Here is a 21,430-nt window from a genome sequence, read left to right as displayed (position 1 = left end):
GGGGCGGGTTTGGGTCATGACAGTAACCATTAAGAATAAGTATCCATTGTCGAGGATTGATGATTTGCTTGACCAATTACAAGGAGTACGAGTCTTTTCTAAAATTGATCTCAAGTCGGGCTACCATTAGCTCAAGGTTAAAGCCGAGGATGTTGAGAAGACTGCTTTTCGATATGACCACTACGAATTTTTGGTAATGCCTTTTGGAGTGACTAATGCTCCTGCAGCATTCATAGATTTGATGAACAGAGTCTTTAAGGCATACCTAGATGAGTTTGTGGTTGTTTTCATTGACGACATATTGGTCTATTCCAAGAGTAGTGATGAGCATGAGAAGCATTTGAGACTTGCTTTACAGATTTTGAGAGACAGAAAATTATATGCCAAGCTTAGCAAATACGAGTTTTGGCTTTCCAGCATTTCATTTTTGGGACATGTAATTAATGAAGAGGGTATCTCTGTTGATCCAAGTAAGATTGAAGCCATTGTGAATTGGCCAATGCCGATCAACGTGTCCGAGATTCGTAATTTTCTGGGTTTGGCAAGTTATTATAGAAAGTTTGTGAAGGATTTCTCAAGGATTGCAGTACCATTGACACAACTAACTCAGAAGGGAGTGGTGTATGAATGGACCAAGGATAGAGAATCAGCCTTCCAGGAGCTAAAGACGAGGTTAGTCATAACACCGATTCTTGTACTACCGTCAGGCAATGAGGAATTTCAGATTTATAGTGATGCTTCACATAAGGGTTTGGGTTGTGTGTTAATGCAAGGGGATAAAGTCATAGCATATGCATCTCATCAATTGAAACCCCATGAAAAGAATTATCCTACCCATGATTTAGAGCTAGCAGCCGTAGTGTTTGCTTTGAAAATTTGGCGTCATTCCTTGTATGGAGCTTCTTGCCAAGTTTTCACCGACCACAAGAGTTTGAAGTACTTGTTCACTCAGAAGGAATTAAACATGAGGCAAAGTAGGTGGCTTGAGTTATTGAAAGACTACGACATGTAGATTCAGTATCACCCAGGTAAAGCAAACTCGGTGGCCGACGCTTTAAGCAGGAAATTAGTTGGAAGTTTGGCATGTTTAGCAATGATTTCAGTGGAGCCTACTGTTATTGAGGAAGTGAAGACCAAACAGATGGAGGATGATTTCTTCAAGAAGGTAATTGATGAGTTTGTCACCAAGCCAAGGTCAGGGTACACCATTGAGAATCAGATACTTAAGTTTGAAGGAAGATTGTGTGTGGCCGACGTCCCGGAGTTGAAAAGGAGAATTTTGCAGGAAGCCCATGGTTCTAGATTTGCCGTTCATCCAGGAAACACCAAGATGTATCAAGATGTGAAGCAAACTTTTTGGCAGCCAAATATGAAAAGAGAAATAGCTGAGTTTGTATCCCAGTGTTTGTATTGTCAACAAGTAAAAGTAGAACACCAGAGGCCAGCAGGACTTCTTCGACCTTTGTTGATTCCTGAGTGGAAATGGGAACAAATCTCCATAGATTTTGTGATTGGTTTGCCGAGGACACAAAAAAGTATGAATTCGATTTGGGTTATCGTTGATAGATTAACTAAGTCAGCACACTTCTTGCCTGTCAAGACTACCTTTAATGCCGATCGACTTGCTTTGTTGTATATGAATGAGATTGTTAGACTTCATGGAGTGCCGATGTCCATTGTGTCAAATCAAGATCCGAAGTTTGTTTCTAGATTTTGGCAGAGTCTACAAAGAGCTTTGGGAGCCGAGTTGAGGTTTAGCTCATCGTTCCATCCCCAGACCGATGGGCAAACAGAGAGAACAATTCAGACACTTGAAGATATGCTTAGATTATGTGTATTGGACTTAAAGAGAAGCTGGGAAGTGCATTTGCCATTAGTGGAATTCGCTTACAACATCGGTTATCAAGCTAGCATTGGCATGATGCCTTATGAAGCTTTGTATGGAAGGAAGTGCAGATCGCCGATATGTTGGACCGAGGTAGGAGACAAAGCTTTGATTGGTCCCGAGCTAGTTCAAGTGACAACTGAGAAGATTAAGCTCATTCAGCAAAAAATCAAAACCGCTCAGAGTCGACAGAAGAGTTATGCCGACCAAAGAAGAAGGGAGTTAGAATTTAAAGTTGGGGATCATGTATTCCTGAAGATTTCGCCGATGAAAGGAGTTTCAAGATTTGGATAGAAAGGTAAGCTAGCACCCCGATACATTGGGCCATTCGAAATTCTTGAGAAAGTTAACCTCATAGCCTACAGGCTTGCTTTGCCGCCAGAATTAAGCCAAGTCCACAATGTGTTTCATGTTTCGATGATGAGGAAGTATATTCAGGACCCACTGCATGTGATTGATTATTCCGGAATTATGGTTAATGAAGATTTAGGCTACGAGGAGAAGTCAATGAGAATTATTGATAGGCAAGTGAAACAGTTGAGGAATAAGTCGATACCGATGGTGAAAATTGAATGGAAGGAGCATTACGGCAAAGAGGTTACATGGGAAATGGAAGAGGAAGTGAAAATCCGGTATCCAAAGTTGTTTTCAGGGCAAGGTAACTTAAGTTTAGGGACCAAACTTCTTTAAAGGGGGTAGACTGTAATGACCCTCGTCCTCGTCTTAGCCATGTTCATGTGCATCTGCATGATTTTGTTTTGTTTAGCTTGCATATGTAAATTTTGACTTGTTTTGCCTAAAGTAAAGGTCCTTGTCTTGTTTTGTGCTTATGTGATTTGCTTGAGTATCGCTTGTATGCTTTGTTTCTTGCTTGGTGTGCGTAGCCTAGGTCACACCCTTGAACCTCTGATACCTAGGACCATCTTGGGACCACCTTGGTTGACCTCCACCTTCACCCTAGCACATTGGTCGAGATGTCATCATCTAGGCCGAGGTGTGCATCACCTAGGCCGAAATGTGTATCATCTAGGCCGAGGTGTTATCATCTAGGCAACCAATATCCTTGATCTTTGCACCTAGTGATCTTGTTCCTGGACTGGTATGACTTAGACCGAGGTGTGGCACAGCTAGGTCAAGTGTTATCCTTCCTAGCCGAGATTATTGAGACCTTACTTGCCGAACCCTATGTCTTGATCCGAGGTCATTGCCTTGTCAGAGTGCCCTTGTCACCTTGCTTGTTATACACATTTTGTCATACTCTTGTCTTGTCATTCTGTCACCCCTTTGAGGAGATCCAATCTGGCATTGCCACATGTCCCAGCAGAGGGTTAAATCAGGTACTAGCTGAGAAACTCATATCATTTTGTCATATCCTAGCCTTGGAGAGAGAGAAGCTCTAGGAAAGAGAAAGAAGTTCTTAGAGAGAGAACTAAATTTCCAAGCTTGATCTTCACACCTTGAACCGTTAGAATCGTGTTTTGAAATTAGATTCTTGATCTACTCTTGTTGTTCTTTATATTGATCTGATCACATTGTACGGTCTAGCATTTGGTTTTGGAAAGAGAAAATGATATTCTTGTGTTCTTGGAAGAAAACCATATTTTGATCCGAAAGTTTGTATCAAGATCCATGTTTTTGTGTTTGTTTTCTTGGAATCTTTAAGTATGGCTACTCAGGTCCATATTTTTGAACTCATCTCATGAAATCTCAGATTTTGATAAAAAAGTTATGATTTTGGCATTCATGTTCTTCGTGTTCTTCAAGAGGAAACCCAGATTTTTCAAACTTCATTTCCCTAAGTGTGGTCACCAAGACCCACTCTTGCCTAGATCTCGCACCTAGGCCTAGGAGACCACACCTCAGCCAAGAGGTGTGGGACCTCGGCCAAGACCTGGTTGGTACCCAGCATGTTTTCCTGAAATAAGATACAGTGTTTTAACTCCCAGCACATGTTTTGCTTTGTCTTGACTTAGTTTTGAAAGAAATGCCGAGATCATTTACACTCATGTAAAGCTTGTTCTATGGATGCATTTCACATCCATCTTTGAGCATCTTTTCTTGTCTTCTTAAAATGCATTTAATGAGATTTATTATGTACTTGTAGGCCTTGGATTCTTGCCTTAATCCCTGCACCCGAAGAGCTATGTGAGTGGTATTTTTAATAAAACTATGTTATAATGTTTTGATAAAAGCTTTGCTTTGCTTTGTTTTGAAAAAGTGTTTGATCAAGTATGAATGATTATTCCTAATTTTGTATTAAGTATTATCTTGTTTTGATGACATTCTTGGAAAGTCCTTAGTACTAGGAGACTATAATGCAACTAGTACCCTTGTTTGAGATATCTCCCTTACCACCGACGGTCTTGTACGGGTGGGTTTGTCTAATCGATTCCGAGTCGATTATTCCCTTGTTTTGTCAGGAATGTCATCCCTTGCATTATATTGATGCTAGTAAGCATCCCTTGAAGTTTTGAAAGACTTGATAGATGAACTTGGTTCATCCCTTGATTTGTACAAGATATGTTATGTATTGTTTTGATAAAGATCTCGAATATCATTCATTCAAACATTTATTACTAGTATCATTCACTGAGTACCTAAGCTCACCCTCTCCTTATATATATGTATGTGACGAGCAAAAAGGCGGTGGCGCCTAGATGTCATTTGCAAGTTATTTTGGATTCATGTTTTGCTAGCATCTTGAAGATTATGCTTCTTAGTTTGTAATTCATGTCTTTTGTATATTTCAGCTTGAGAAGTCTTTTGATCAAGATGTAATATGTATTTTATTTTATTTGTATCCAAGTTGTAAACCATGTCATGATGTATGCCATTTCATTTGATCTATGCACAGCTCTTATGGACTATTTAGATTTAAGTTTATTGCTTCCGCACATGTAAGCCCCATATGTATACTCTGATTCTGTGTGAACTCTTGTAAGTTGGCCTTTGGTAATATCGGATTACTGGACATCATGACACCATTTTACTAGAGGCGGAATGGGGTCGTGACACAAACCATTCGATCAAAATTGGTTGTTTTGTTTGGTATTGTGGCTGCTCACTATTTATGTATTTTTAATTTTTGTGATAGGTTGCATTGTAAGACCTTAGCACTTGCATAGCAGCTACTAGAGTACAACTACACTAACATGATATTCAACACTTAGCTTTTGAATTCTGGATGTTCAACTCAACTGATTAATACTTCTTTTTTGTGGTAGGCAAGATATTTAGCATTTTTAATGTTATTTTCGAATTGTTGATATTGAATTTTGGATTTCTGGTTATTTAGCTTTTGGTGGTTGTTTTAAAATTTTAATGCTATTGATTAATACAGAAGTTAAAATCATTTTTGTTTTTAAGCAAATAGAGGCTTACAATTTAAGGCCTTCATGAACTGTAAAACACCCTTAAGCAGAGCAAGCGCACACAAAAAAATACAAAAAACCATCAAATCAGATTGATCCTTCACTGATTTTAGTGATTTCATTCCCTCTGGCACTCTATTATCAAAAAGGCATTAAATTTCCAAATATAAAAAATAAAGGGTATGCTACAGAGTATTACCTACCAGAGACAACAATAATCAGTAGATGATGAGGCAGAATTAACAAACCAAGAGCAAAACTGACATGTTGGGGATGACTTCACAACTAACACATTTGATGTCCCGTAGCAAGCATATGTATAAATTTAATAACGCCTTGACAGTCTCCGCTCCTGAGGCAAAACCATGAAGAAAAGTATTTAATATGCACAACTCCATGCATTCAAAATATAAATTAAAATTTTACTGCAAAAGACATGACTCTTTTAAATCCAACAATGTGACTATCAGGCAACTGAGGATCAGAAGGCTTTCACCATTAACCGAGTTATGAAATTATTATAAACTTCATTTCCCCTAACCAAATGATTGTTTACCTTGCATGTTAGAACCATTTAACCAAATTTTCCATCAGAGTGTGCTTCAGAAGGTGCCTGTCCTTAGTTGGCAAAAACATTCAATCTTACTCGAGCAGTGACTTCGGGGTGAAGCTTCAGCTCTGCAATATATTCCCCTGTTTCCCGGATCTCTGGTAGAGAAACAATTCGTTTGTCCACTTCCCTTAAGATATAGCAGAAAATAACTAATAAGTATCAATATAAGATCCAAATAACAGGAGAGAACTAACATTTTACTGATTGTGCAGATTATGACCCAATGCATGGGCCAAATATGATGATGACTGCGAAAACAAAGTCAACTGACTACTAAAGGTCCAAGATTCAAGTACATAATACTAGGACTATTCAACAATCCTTATCCAGCTCTTGGCTGCTAAGTGAACTGGTCTAAAAGGGCAGATGCATGGGACATCGCATTAATTGGCGTATAAATTCTATATTATCTTCCATGTCCATGAAATCCTAAATGAATACAAAACAACAACATTGTTTAACACATCATGATAAGTTCAACTCTAAGAAGCACGAATATGGACACAAAATACAGATGTGACACGACACGGACACAGACTTGAAAATTTTCAAAAAGTGTCGGACATGAATGGTATTGACATGACAAAAAAACTATATTTGTTTATTATTTATTAACATCAGCAAATCAAAAGATATAATGAATTTTTTTATTGGGAGCAAGTCTTTTATTTGGTTTTTTCTCTACTTTTTGTCACGATTTGGTCTGTTTATTTTTTCCTTCATATGCGCCAAAATGAAGATGGAAGGGTTATATGCTTATGCCCATTTGATCATGTTTAAATGTGAAAGCAACGCAGGAATACCACGTCTTTCAGAGATAATCATAACTGAGGGGGAGGGGAACACAAAAATAGGAAAGAAAAGGAAAGTGAGTTGCTGATCCTAAACTGCAGGCTGAAAGAGAGAAAATGAGTGAGGCTTTGGAAGGTGCAGACTCATCGCTGGCTGAAGATCAGGTAGATGGATTACTCCCTAAAATTGTATCAACATTTTATAACATTCCTAAATGTTTCACAAAAAAACTGGCACATACACAACAAAAAAGAAGGCAATGCGTTTATTGGTAATATACAAATAATTTACAAGCCTTGTAGCGCTAACAAATATCTGAGGTCTGTATAGCTTGGAAGACAATACCTCTGAAGCTGTGCCTTGATTATGTCAACAAGATCTTGAGCAGTAACACTGCCAAAATAAGCATATTTCAGAAATGATATCCAAATAATCGAAAAACTAACTACTCAACATTGTGATAAATGAAACTCACGAGCCAAAGATTAGTTTTCCTTTCCCACCCTTGCGCTTCACCTTGAATGCGCCAACAGTTTCAAAAATTAAAGCAAGTTGCTGTGCCTCTTCTTTTACCTGCATATAGGATGATATCTAAGTTCAATCTATTCAACAGAACCACTTACAAAGGGTTCCAACAAAAAAGACAAACAACAGAACATTTGGAGCAGCATGTAGACTACACAAAGAGCCAAAATACTGCATTCTGTTTTCAATGAGAATTGAGACACAACAATCCTTCAGGCAGACATCCAAAAAGCGATTCATATATATATATATATATATATATATTTTGAAGGAGAAGAAGAAGAACATTACATAAGAAAATAGTTTTACTAAAACATGATAAAGATTAAAAGAAAAAAAAAAAAGAAGAAGAAAAAAAAAAAGGAGAATGCCACTTTATTGGAATTCCACATGAGTTCTTGTTTGTGTAACAAAATATGCTCATCATGTAGCTGTGGAAAAGGAATAGATCTGTCTGCCAAACAAGTACTAGAATGTACTCAAAGACCTGAGAAGAAGAAGCACAACTTTCCCGTAGTAAAAACTCAAAAAGTACACTTTTTTAATTAAAGGTCATGTATACAGGGAAGGAGCCATCAATATGTTCCTTCATATTATATTATTAAGGCCATTTTACTTGGATATTTGACAGGATATGGAATGGTATACTACATTTCTCTATCACATCATATATATGCCATTTATGCGCTTTAAATAACTCTGTGATGATAACTACAAGCCTGACTATGTAAACCCAAAATAAAGTAATATTGTACAAGTCTACAACTGAAAGGTCACTCAAGTTAACCAAAATAAATGCAGATTTACATTTTCTTTTTCTCTTTTAGAAATGACAAAAAAATATCCACTAAAAGCGCCAAAAGTAGTGCAACCTCTGTACACTAGGCAATTTCCAGATTTATTTGTGGCCATACAACATCATATCACATAATAAACTCAATAAACGTAATGTCATTTTCTTTTTTGGGGAAGAAGGAAAGTAACTGGGCACATGTAACCCATAAATCCATGTAGTATTTCATTACCCGTTTTTTCTCAGCTTCTATTCTCTCTTCTTCCATCCGCATTTCCCTAGAAGAAAAGAATCAAGAAATTGAATGCACACTTGATCCAAATAAATATCTTCCAACAGCATAATAAGCGCATAAGGCATTTATTGTTCAATATCTGTTCTCATTCTGTGCAAGATCTTTCAGTTTAATCATAAGGCTGTATGCATATCCACACTGTTCCATCCCTTATTATGCAACAGTATTGTTTCCAAATTACCTGTAAAGAATGAACTTTTCATAAAAAATTGAAGCATTTAGAATTTGTATTGCAACCTAGTAACACCAGCATGATTTCATTCTCTAGCATGGATACAAATGACACAACCTCAGACAATGACAAAAAATAGTGCCTGAGATGGATAAATTTCCCAAAGGAAAACACAAGCACAGAAGCATCCTTGTTGATCATCATTCATACAAAAATCATGTCATGGGAAAAATGGTTTGGAAAACCTTTAGTAGTTTGATGTAATACAAAAGTGCTATTGTAAAAACGAAAATATAGTTTTTGGATGCATAGTAAGTAATGATACCACAAGAAAACACAAGAAAAATTAGCCCCCTTTATTTAGTGTGGTACATATCAGGTAATAGTTTTAAATGTGTGAGCTTCTATCGTTTCCTTCCATTTTTCTCACTTATGCTAGTGATCCTTGACAAAGTGCCTGATGATTCAAATGAAAGCAGAACACAAGGGATTGATGGTCATTTCTAATACCCTACAGGGTTTCCATTCACTGTGAGACCATGGAACCAATGATGGGAAACTAAAGAGGGCGCACATAAGCTGAACAGCTATTTGTTGTCACAAGAGGATATAAGGTAGGCCAAGACATCTAGTAGGAATGCAATTATTATTCCTAGGCTGTGGTTTTCAGAATAAATCCAACTATACGTATCATAATAAAGCCTTAATTCCAACTATTTTCAAATCAAAAAGCCTACTATTATGCAAACAGAGCTAAAGTAATTTTTCCTTTTCCTAGTAAAATGATTTATTGAAGTGATCCTTTTTTTTTTAAACACACAGAATGGTAACACCATACAGCAGCCAAATATATAACACTTCTGCAAACCAGCCTAAAAATTGAGATCGCCTATTGCAAATCCGGGCAAGATTTCATCCACTCCAAAATAGCAAAGTAGTCCATCTTTTCAATACAGTTGGATAGGAGGTTGAGTGGGGGGGGGGGGGGGGGGGGGGGGGGGAGTTTGGTTGTGGGGTTGGGGTTGGTTTCCTTATAACTTATAACTTAATTTTTAACAATTAACATTTCAATCAACTACACAAATACCCACCAAGCTCCCTTTCAAGACCAACTAATATAGCAATTGAACAACTCTCAACAACTAAGCCCCTCACAAACATTTCAACAAACAGTTTACTTGCATGAAAAATAAAAAACATATTGACCCATCAAACAAAGCAACAAAAAAAAAAAAAAACCCACTGTTCCTCTAATCATCCCCCTAAATAACTACACTTCAAATTCACAAGAGTTATTCTTGGAGAACAAATTGACCCATAACAAGAATGTAAAATCAACACAATTTTGTAAAAGATGGTTCAAATGTAAATTACTTGAGAAGAACAGGAGTGACAATCTGGGCTTTGCCCATTGGAAATAGATAATTCCTGTAAAATCCAGCTTTGACATCCAAGAGTTGTCCTTTCTTTCCCAAGTCCACTACGTCCTCCTTCAGAATTATCTGACACACACTCACCACAAACAGATGAAATAGAATTCAGAATGTTGATGAACAAACACGAATGTGAGCGAAATTAAGATAAACCCACTTCAAATTTTGCGTATATACCTTTCGTGTCTTCTTGGCTTTCTTTTGAGCGACTATCACCATGACTGAGCTTCTGTCTGAGACTCTTGTGGTTTCGCCATTGTGCTTACCTAAATGACGCCTGTGAAGCCATGGCGAACAACTCCATGATACACTCGCTGCTGTCGATGCCATTGCCAACCAAGCCATTGCCAACCAACCCACTGCCCTCTCTCTCTCTCTCTCTCTCTCTCTAGTTCGTAGTCTTATCCATAGTGGCACTGGCAATGCAAGCCTACTGTTACTAAGATGGCCACGAGACCACTCGATCACAGCCTATGGAATATGGATGGGCTTAGGTCCATTATTGTTTGGTTTGGTTAGATTTAAGCCCAACCCACATTTTCAAACTTAGAGCCCAACCCATCATTCTTTAAAACCGAATCAGCCCAACTCGAATAAACTCATGTTCGACTCTGCAAAATAATTTGGTCAAAAGTCGTTTCCAATATTTTATTTTTAACTTTATCCTTTTTATCCGTTGACTGTCAGTTCAATTTTTTTTTTTCTATTTCTTGAATTTTTTTTATTTGTTCAAAATTTTCCTTTATTTGTTCAAATATTTGTCTAAATTCTATCTATCTGTTCATTTTCTTCCCTAAAGTCTATCTATTTGTCCAATTTTTTTTTCCAAAATTCTATCCGTTGGAATTTCTATTTACTGGAATTTTTATTTGTTGAAATTATTTGTCAAATTATTAAGTTTTTTGAACCTGTATGTTCAACAACACCACCATCACCAACAACAAATATTCCCACATTATCAGCCCCATTTGGTAGAGCAGTAGAAAAGCGATTATAGATTATAGCGTATAATTGTGAACATAAGCTGCTAACCTGTTTGATACAGCTGTGAGATTATAGATTTAAGTACCAGAATAGTGTTTAGTTGATAAGCCGTAAAATAACTTTTTATTGCGTAATTATCATTTTTGCCCTTATATGATATAAAAATGATTATTTTGTCATTTTTTTTTTCAGTTTTAATTTTAAAAAAAATATTTCCTTAATAAAAGTTAATATAATTAGTATTACAAAAATTATTGTTTTCATTAATAGTATCAATTAGTATAAAATTATTTTATTTTTTCATTATAAATTAATTAGTGTCAATTAATGGCTTAATTTATTTCATTAATACTAAAATTATTAATTAGTATCAATTAATATAAAATTTATTTCATTAATGACTAAATTTACTTCATTTTTTTATTTCATTTAATAAAAGTTATTTCATTTTTTTTTATTAATATCAATTAGCAACAATTGATTTTTTTTTTATTACAATACCGAAGAATTTTATATCAATATATTCTTTTAATAGAAGTTATTGAATTGAAATAACTTTATATCAATATTAATTGAAATAAATTATGCAATTTATATAAATATTAATTGTGAAATAAATTGGGCAATTTATTTACTGGATATAAATTGCAAAACCCTAGCCAGCGTCGGTGGTCTGTAAGATCGTCACGCCATCAATCGTTACACTATTGATTGTCATCATCATCATCACCATTTTTAGATCATGATGTGGTTTCAGATCGTAAGAGAGAGAGAGAGAGAGAGAGAGAGAGAGAGAGAGAGAGAGAGAAGCTCAGCAATGGGTTACTATAACGTTGATCGTTGATCATCACCATCGAAGGCACAATGGCGATGGGAGATGGGGGACGATGACGGACGGTTGATCGTCACTGTCAATTGTTACGCAGTCGATCGTGACTCTAGGGTTTCAAATTGCTATAGTTAGGGTTTCGTCCCTCATATCGCAAACACGGAAACTCGATCACAAAGAGAGAGAGAGAGAAGAGAGCTTTGGTTCACGAATGTGAGAGAGAATGAGAGGACTGGTTCGTAAGAGAGGAAGAGAGAGAGAGAGAGAACCAGAAATCATCTCACTTCATCGGAAATTGTTTCCATTCGTTGGAAATCGCCTCTCTGGTTCATGTGAGAGACAAAAATGAGTGTGTTTGGTTTATATACGCGGCACGCTTGTAATAACTTGAAATTGCGAAAGACATTTAAGTCATTTTTCCCTTCAAATGGCAACTGCGCGATTAAGCTAAAAGAAAGGCTTTTCTTCTCCCACTCAAAGAAAAAATTAATTTGACTTACCAAAAGCTATAATCTGTATTATAAAGCTGAACTAAACACACCAAAATAATTTAAATTAAGCTAAAAGTTTAAATAAATTAAAAATAAGCCATGCCAAACACCACCATCGACTATTTGTTAAAAATAATCTGTTTGTGTTAAAAAAAAGTTTTTTTCATCTATTGTCATCATCAACAAAAACAACAACAATTGATAAAATACTAAGGCTTCGTTTGTTTAGGGTTATAAGGAGGAGATTGTGATTGATAGTGATGTGGGACTACTATATGGGGTGTTTGTTTGTTTTGAGAGATGATGAGGGGACTCCTAATCCCTTCATATTAGTAAAGGCCTTGGAAGGAGATTGAGAAGGAGGATGTAGAGATGGTATTAGAAAAATAGTGAAGGAATTAAAAATTTTTTTATTTTTTTATATATTGAGAATTTTTTTAAATATTAATATTTAATTTTTTATATTTTTTTATTATTTTATATAAAAATAATTTAACAATTCCTCACTATCAATCCCTCACTATTAGTTCCCTATTTTATTTTTTTTTGAAAACAAACGGCCTAATAGATAACCTCCATTACAGCTATATGTATCGTAGAGAGAGAGAGATTGTAAAATAAAATAAAAAAATGGAGAAGGCCTCGGAATTCGGGGGTATGGCGTTGTTGAAGGTGATCTACGTCACCAACGAATCCGAATATGCCACGCCAGTCCTCTATACAGTCCCTCACAGTCGCTTACCTCCAGGGCGATTAGAACAAGAGCTTTGGTTCCATGAACATGGACGAACTCCTCAAGAACATCTACGGCGACTTCGACTCATTTCCTTCCTTCGTCTCCGCCGTCAACGACGGTGATACTGGCTGCGTCGCCTCCCTTTTGAGGCAAAGCAGCTTGACTTTGCCCAAGACTGTGGGGAACAAGACTGTCGATGAGGTTTGGAAAGAGATTGTTGAAGGCAGTGGAGGACCGAATCAGGAGCAGGAGACTGTCGACAGTGATTTTGACGGCACCGGCGAACTTACAGATGACGAGGACAATAAGATTTGGACAACCTGATCTCCGACGAAGCCGAGGAAAGTACAAGATCGCTCATACCTACCTCGTGGACAATTATATGATTTATGTAAGGGTATTTTGGCCATTTTGTTTAAATTTATGCAAAATATTGTAACGATTAGACTTTTGATAAAATAAAATTGTGGTTTAGATTTATGGACTGAGTATCCAAAAATTTATTATCCGTCCCATATCTATGTTTTATTATGCGAAAATCATCTATAGATCGACTCCTTTTAAAGGGTAAAATACTAATAAATTTTAAAATGTAATTTTGTAAATTGTTTTGTCATTCTTTTTTTTTTTCCTCATGAACCCAAAGTCCCATTAAATTAGAAATTACACAAAAGGATAGTCACTTATACATTTGGATTTAATTTTTGAGAAATAAAATGCTTGGTTCCATTTTTCTAAAAACACTTTTCAGAAAATTCTACTTTCTTATTTTCCGTGTGTTTTGATTTTTATTGAATTTTTTTAATATTTTAAGTAATTTTTTTACTTTTTAAACATATCTAACATAAATACATTTAAAAAGTAAAAAAAATTGTAAAAAAAAAAATTTAAAAATTCACTAAATGCCAAAAATATAAAAAAAAAATACAAGAATTCAGTATATTTTTTGTATTTCAATGTATTTATTAATTTTTTAACATATTTTTTCATAAATTTTTTACTTTTTAGATACATTTTAGAGATGGCACGCCTTCCTGTCACAAAAAAGTAACTTTTTGCAATGGCAACAACTGCAGTCGCAAATAATGCACATTTTTTGCGACGGTAACCCCTGCTGTCACAAATAAAGCTACTTTTTGCGATGGCATGAATTGCAGTCGCAAATAAGAGAGTTTTTTGCGACAGTAATAGGTGTTGTTGCAAAAAAAAAAAACGATAATGTTTTGATGAGACAGCATTAGAAGTTGTCGTCGCAAAAAACTGAAATTTTTGTAGTGTTTCACCTATTTTTTCATCTTCCTGTCTCTCTCTATCTCTCTCTCTCGCTCTCGCTCATCTCTCTTTTGTTTCTCTTTCTCTTTCTCTCTCACTCATCACTTTTTGTCTATTTGTCTGTCTGTGTCTTTCTCTCTCTCTTCCACACTGTGCTCGCGTTGCTCACTCTTTTCCTCTTATCTTCTCAATTTATCGATCTTTTTTTTTCTTCTCTCTCTCTTCTCTTTCGATCACTCATCTCTCATTTCTCTTAATCGCTTGTCGAAAGAGAAAAAAGTCAAAAAATGAAATGAGCCTTTCTCTCTCTGTCTCTCATTCATCTCTCTCTTTTCTCTCTCTCTCTCTCTCTTTATTTCTTAACTCTCTCTCTCTCTCACATTCATCACTATTCTCTCTAGCTCTCTTATCTCTTTTCACTCTTTATCTCTCTTGCTCATCTTTTTTTTTCTCTCTCTCTCTCTTTATGTCTTTCTCTATATCTCTTGTTTATCTCTTTTGTTATCTTTTTCTCTCTCTCTCTCTCTCTCTCTCTCTCTCGCACACACACACTTATCACTCTTCTTTCTAGCTCTCTCATCTCTCTTCGCTTTCTATCTCTCTTGCTCTTTTTCTTCTTCTTCTTCTCTCTCTCTCTCTATATATCTTGTTCATATCTTTTTGTTTTCTTTCTCTCTCTCTCTCTCTCTCTCTCTCTGTCTATTTTTCGCTTATCTCGTTTCTCTTTCTTTTTTTTTTCTCTTTCTATCTCTCTCTATCTCTTACTCATCTCTTTTCTCTCTCACTTACTCATCTATTTTCTCTCTCAATCATTCATTTCTCTCAATCACACTCATCTCTTTCTCTAAGCCCATTGTCATTGAAAGAAAAAAAAGTCAAAAAATGAAATAGGTCTCTCTCTCTCTCTCTCCCTGTGTCTCTCGCTCATCTCTCTTCTTTCTCTCTCTCTTTCACTCATCTCTCTTCTTTATCTCTCTCACTCTCTCTGTCTCTCTCGCTCATCTCTTTTCTCTCGTTTTTTGTCTCTCTCTATATCTCTCGCATTCATCTCTCTCTCTCTCTCTGGGCATCTCTTGTTTCTTACCCCTTTTCTGTTTCTCTCTCTTTTTAGCTTTCATTGCGCAGTAAAATAGACATGGAGATTTTTGGCAAAAAAAATGAGTTTTTTTTTTTTGTGTGTGACGGCAATCTTCCCCCGTCAGAAATAAAGGTTATCGGCGATGGCAATATCCCTGTCGCAAATAAAAAAAATTACTCCTTTTGTCCCAAAATATTAGTCCCTTATTCCATTTTTTATTGTCCCAAAATATTAGTCCTTTTTCAAAAATCAAGAAATAAAATAATATGAATTTACTATTTTACCCTTCTTTTAAATTCATTAATAATACAAAAAGTACAATTTTATAATTGATATTTAAAAAAAAAGATGTACTATCAAAGGGTAATTTTGAAAAATTAATATTTTTAAAATATAATAATTGTATTATCAAAAAAAGTTGGATTCCCTAAAAAAAACCATTATTTTTGGATGGAATGAGTAGTTAAACGCCACTGTTTCATTGTTTCATTGTTTAAAATTTTATTTGTGACGGTTATACTTGACGTCGCAAAAAAAAAAAAAAAAAAAACTCAAAATCTAATTCGCGCTCATTTTTTCCCTTCAACCATAAATCTCCAAATCTCAAATCCCTAATCTTTTGAACAAAAAATCCCCATTTTCTCTCTTTCTCTCTCTCTCTCTCGATTGTGAGAAGGGCGGACGACGGCGTCGAGCAACGGTGAGTAGCAGTAGACAGCATCGAGCAGCAACAGACAACGGTGTTTAGCGACAGCGAGCAGCGGCAGACGACGACGTCAAGTGACGACGAGCAGTAAGCAGCATGAGATAACGTGAGACAGCGAACAGCGGCAGATGACGGCAGTGTGAACCAGGTTAGCTCTTGAAATTAGCCTCCATTGATGGATTTGAAATTAGCCTGTTGAATTACATCCAAACCTTTGTTGACTTGAACAATTCCCCTTTTCTAAATTGCTGATGGTTTTTCAAGACTCATTATGCTTTCTTTCTTTGATTTTTTTTTTAAATTTAAATTTACATTTTTATTTTTTGGTTGTTAGGCCCTAGGCTTTTGATTGATGATTCAGACCTCTTTTTTTAGATGGTTGTATTGTTGTAGATGATTTTAATTTAGATGATAAATTTGAGGAATATAATGAAGAATTTGTTGTAGATGATTTTTAGATGATTGTATTATTGTAGATGATTTTTAGATGATTCAGATTCAGATGATAACTTTTGATATTTTGATTCAAATGGTTGTTAGGCCCTGGGTTTTTAATTGATGATTCAGACCTCTTTTTTTTAAAAAAAATAAAATAAAATAAATTTACATATTTATTTTTGAGGAGCATAAATTTGAAGAGTAAATTAAAAATATCAAATCCAAAAAGCTTAGTTATTATTTTTTCCAAATTGACTTATCTTGTATTACTCTCTCGTTGTATTTCTTAATTCTTACTGAAAATTTGCCTATCATTGATTTCTCAAAATTGATGTTCTTCAATTGGAATAGACATCAGTTTAAGGGGTTACCCATGCTATATTGCATCCCTTCAGTAGTTCTATCTTCTGTTTTGTAGGTTGATGATGTTCCATTTGATGATGTGCCTGCTATTATTGGTAACTACGATATTTGTGTTGTAAAAAACATGCGGCTAAATGCTGATGTTATTTCTTGTGCAAATAGGACAAAGCTAATAATGTAGTATGGTGTTGGGCTAGAAGGTTCTTTCTTTATTTTTGTTAAATACCATAAGCATAATATCTGTTAGAAATTATTTCTTATATGCATATGGTCTCCATTTATCTTTACATGAAGGCGTTGACATCAATGCTGCTACAAAGCATGGAATCAAAGTCGCTAGAATTCCTAGTGGTGTAACTGGAAATGCAGCTTCATGTGCTGAAATGGCCATTTTTCTAATGTTAGGCCTTCTTCGTAAGCAAGTCAGTTCAATTTAGTCCAATAATCTAGAATCAATATGCATTCCTCATTTTTTTTTTTTAGCTTATAAATTGGGAAGCTTCAACAACTTTTTGGTGAATTAATTATTTTAAATTATGAATATGCAGAAATAAATGGTTTATGTACATTGATCTAAATTGCAATTAAGAAAAATGATAAATTTATGTTGTGCTATCTCTCCATGATATGTTGCTAATTTTCTTCTTTTTCCTAAGTGAAATTTATGTGTTGAAGCTCAATTGGTGAAAAGTTTTAGCCCAGTACCCCTATATTGGAAAGTCTTTTGTTTTTTACTTTTTTCTTCCATAATTTTCTCAAACCATGATAAATTTCACTGTGTTGATAAGAGCTTAACCAGAATTTTTAGTTAATTATTTATTAATTTTCATTACCTTGCAAGACCATTTTTGTAATAACCTTGCAAATAGAAAGTGATGTATTTTATTAGTATCACAATACAGGTGAGTGGTATATCACTAGACTTTTAACTTATAAAATTGTTGATTAGATTTACTCTCTTATCTATTACTATATATTATTTTCATTGACGGCAGTATGCCTTGTAATTACTTTATTCTTTCTACCTTGTCTTCACTACAAAGCTTAAATTCATTAATCCCCAAAGGTACATGACATTGTTTTTGAGGGGTTCAAATTTGCTACAGTGTTGGTCATTTTGACGTATAACCCTTCTATTTTATTTACTTTATTTTCTATCTTTATATTCCCTCTTGATAGCCTTTTCCACTCTAGACAAATTCCCACTATTTAGTGTTAGAAGTACATAAATGATGTGCTCACACTCTATGTTTTTTACAGGGTGTTTCTCCTATTTAAATATGAATTGGTCGCATGTGGAAATCCACTATTGCTTGAGCATTTGATCATTTGGAGCACATTTTGTTATTAAGCTGTTTAATCTGAGCACTTTTGTCTTTTATTTGTCATTATTGCTGAGATATCTTAAGAACTCATACACGAGGCTTGGTTTTCTTCATATCTTCTGACTTTCGTTGTTTATTGACAATATTTCAACTTTGCTTTTAGGTTTGGGTCTTTTTGTGGTAGTGCACATTCAATATGCATTTTATTTTTGTTTTTTATTTTTTGGGACTCTTGTGAAATACTGGATGTTTGGGATTTTAGGATTATATGGACAGGCATTATACATTTTCTTGTACAAGACATTGTTGTTTGTATATGTGGTTATATCATAGATATAACACATATTTTTGTATGAAATTTAAGTCATGTTTACGTAAATTGGTTTTTTGTTATTTTGTTATTACTTCAGAATGAGATGCATATTACTATAAAGCAGAAACTGCATGGAGAGCCAGTTGGTGAAACACTGCTGGGAAAAAAATGAGTTTCAATTATCTTGGTTTTTCTACTACAAGTTTTCCTACAAATGCATTCGTGCATTTTGTGTTTTCTTTTCTTATTTTCTTTTCATTGTTTTATTTTTTTTAATATCCTAGAATAACTTCATGTTGAACAAATGCTTCAAATAAATGATTTAAAGTTGCTTGCTACCACATCTAGATGGTTCTGAATATGACCATGACTACTATTTGCTTGCTACCACATCTAAAGTTGCATATGTGCATGCTTTGATGTAGCTTTCCATCTACTGTTGATATTAATGTGATTTCTAACAAATTATGTTCTATGCATATTGATGGTTTACTATATTAATTTAATTGAATCTAGTGTCTGAACTGCTAATGGATGCAAATATAGTAGGCAGTTGAATCTTGATTTCTCCCTAGCTATTAATATGAGATTTTTGAGTGGTTAAAAAATACAAGCATTTTGATATGTTCATGGCATCATAGATATGGAAGTGTGTTTTAGGTTTGCTTTTGCTTATTTATTCATATGGGCTGGAATTTAACCACACAGAAAGGCAAAACACAAGGTATAAAAGGTCATGTCTACCATTAACATTGAATTCAGCCTCGTGGAAGGGTTTCAAGTAATATTTTAGTCATTCTTTTTCAGCCTCATGAATTCGAGGTGTTGACGTTCCAAAATCACCAAACATCATCAGATTAGCATGAAACTTGGCACACACGACCGCCTAGGCACGAGAGACTTGTGGGAGAAGACGCTACAACAAAAGTAATCTATGGTGACGAAAAGTAGTGAAGAAAATAAATTTCATCACTAAATAAGAATAATCCGTGACGAATTATTAAATTTTGTCACATATAATAAAAATAAAAATAATAGGTGACGAAATTTATTTTCGTCAACAAATACTTCTTTTTAGGTGAGGAAAAATTAAGTTTTGTCACCGAAGGTTTTCCCGCTAATTTTTTTTTTGGTTGGCGCCAAAATTTGAGACTTTTGGTGAGAAATTTTTTTTGTCACAATTATGAAATTATTAGCAAGGAATATATTTTCATCACCAATAATTTTGTATATATATTTTTTGAGAAACTTGATTTTAAATATTTTAAGACCATTTGGTGAGAAATATATTTTTGTCACTAATAATTTTTAATATTTTGAGACTTTTTAGTGAAGAAATTTTTTTGTCACCAATTTTGGAGGAAAATTTTTGACATATTGGGCGGTAATGGAAAAAATAGACAAGTAACTTTTTTCCCCTTTTTAGTTTTGTTTATCAATTTCTCTCTCTCTCTCTCTCTCTCTCTCTCTCTCTCTCTCTCTCTCTCTCTCTCTCAAAGCAAAACACAAATTAATTAACTCTTTAAACCTATGGTTACGAAAAGTAATGAAGAAAATATTTTGTCACTAAATAAGAATCATCCGTGACGAATTATAAAATTTTGTCACATATAATAAAAAGTGAAAATAATAGGTGACGAAATTTATTTTCGTCAATAAATACTTATTTTTAGGTGAGGAAAAATTAAATTTCGTCACCAAAGATTTTTCCTCTAATATTTTTTGGGTGGCACCAAAATTTTGAAACTTTTAGTGAGAAAAATTTGTCACCAATTATAAAATTATTAGTGAGGAATATATTTTTGTCGCCAATAATTTTAAATATTTAAAAAAAAATTAATTTTAAATATTTTAAAACTATTTAATGAGAAATATATTTTTATCGTCAATAATTTTAATATTTTAAAATTTTTAATGACAAAATTATTTTATCACGAACCAATCTTAAAGGGGAACTTTGAGATTTGGCGGTAATGAAAAAAGGAACCCAACTAATTCTCCCCCACCCCTTTTTTCCTTTTTTTTGGTGCTCCAGTTTTCCTCTCATCCCTCTCTTGCAAAACACACAAAGGTATGGCCTCCCTCTCTCTCTCTCTCTCTCTCTCTCTCTCTCTCTCTCTCTCGCTTGTAGTTGTTTGATGGTGGGGTAAGGGTTTTCAGTAATGTGGTGGCGCTGTGATGGGGATGGAATGGTGTAATGAAAGTGTGGTGTGAGAGGAGGAGGGCTAGCAGTGGTATAGTAGGAAGGGGGCACTACAAGAAATTACAGTTTTAGCAGCTACTTTTGGCGACACTATCAAAATTGCATAGCTAAAACATCATTTTCGCAACGCAAAAATCATTTTCATCGCTAAAAAGGTTAACATTAGCGACGTGATCAACAAGTCGTTGCTAAAAAGTCAAATATAAATTAGGCGCCTAAAAAAAATTAGTGTTTCAACATGAGAAAAGTTTTAGCGATGATCAATGAGTTTCAGCGACAAAGCAGTCCCTTGCTATTAGTATAAGAGTTACGGCGATGTAGATGGCACGTCGGCAAAGGTTTAAGTCATTAATGACAAATGTGCTTTAGGTCACTGTAGGTTTTATAATAGCTGATGTATTTATATTTACTGAAACATTAAAACTGTGTCATTTTGGTACCAACCTTAAAACTGTATAAAAAAATCCTTAATATTTTTTCTGTAAACCTCCACTTCTCAATGAGGTAACGCCTTATCTTCCCTCCATGTTCTCTATCACAGTCACACCGGATGGTCTCTCTCACAATCACTGCCGCTAGTTCTCTAACCGGCGCTGCCATTGTTGTCGATTCACTCACTTCTGTAAGTTACTCTCCCTCACCACCATCGTTCTCTCTCTCAATTTCTAATCCCTAACTTATATGAAAATAAGAGTTCCCTGCTATTATCTGAAAAAATTTCGTTAGTTCCCAAAGTTTCAAAGGAAACCTCTTATAATTATTCTTTCATTCTTTGATCATTAACAATTTAATAAGAAAGGGAAAGGAAACACG

The 21,430-nt window shown here is 34.8% G+C and overlaps 1 protein-coding gene across 1 annotated transcript; it reads right to left on the bottom strand.

Moving 5' to 3' along the window:
• Positions 1–5,326: 5,326 nt before the first annotated feature.
• RPL9 (ribosomal protein L9) lies at positions 5,327–10,387 on the bottom strand. The gene is made up of 7 exons (XM_082904269.1): positions 10,057–10,387; positions 9,821–9,948; positions 8,212–8,257; positions 7,137–7,234; positions 7,007–7,054; positions 5,813–5,996; positions 5,327–5,608 (listed from the first exon to the last, which is right to left on the bottom strand). Exons 1-6 carry the CDS (start codon positions 10,222–10,224, stop codon positions 5,876–5,878), a joined length of 609 nt encoding a protein of 202 aa, XP_082760395.1. The 5' UTR covers positions 10,225–10,387; the 3' UTR covers positions 5,327–5,608; positions 5,813–5,875.
• Between the last annotated feature and the right edge of the window lie 11,043 nt (positions 10,388–21,430).

The sequence above is a fragment of the Camellia sinensis genome, chromosome 14 (genome assembly GCF_055761805.1).
Source record: "Camellia sinensis isolate YWXY chromosome 14, ASM5576180v1, whole genome shotgun sequence".
Classification (NCBI taxonomy): domain Eukaryota; kingdom Viridiplantae; phylum Streptophyta; class Magnoliopsida; order Ericales; family Theaceae; genus Camellia; species Camellia sinensis.
This window is presented reverse-complemented; position numbering and strand designations above follow the sequence as displayed.

What these genes read in the sequence shown, in the direction of transcription:
- RPL9 (XM_082904269.1), bottom strand. Translation starts at nt 10,224, where the DNA reads ATGGCTTGGTTGGCAATGGCATCGACAGCAGCGAGTGTATCATGGAGT. An exon ending in GTCACTCCTGTTCTTCTCAA is followed by an intron (nt 8,258 to 9,820) that starts GTAATTTACATT and finishes CTTTTCTTCTAG; the next exon opens with GGAAATGCGGATGGAAGAAG. An exon ending in GGAAAACTAATCTTTGGCTC is followed by an intron (nt 7,055 to 7,136) that starts GTGAGTTTCATT and finishes TTATTTTGGCAG; the next exon opens with TGTTACTGCTCAAGATCTTG.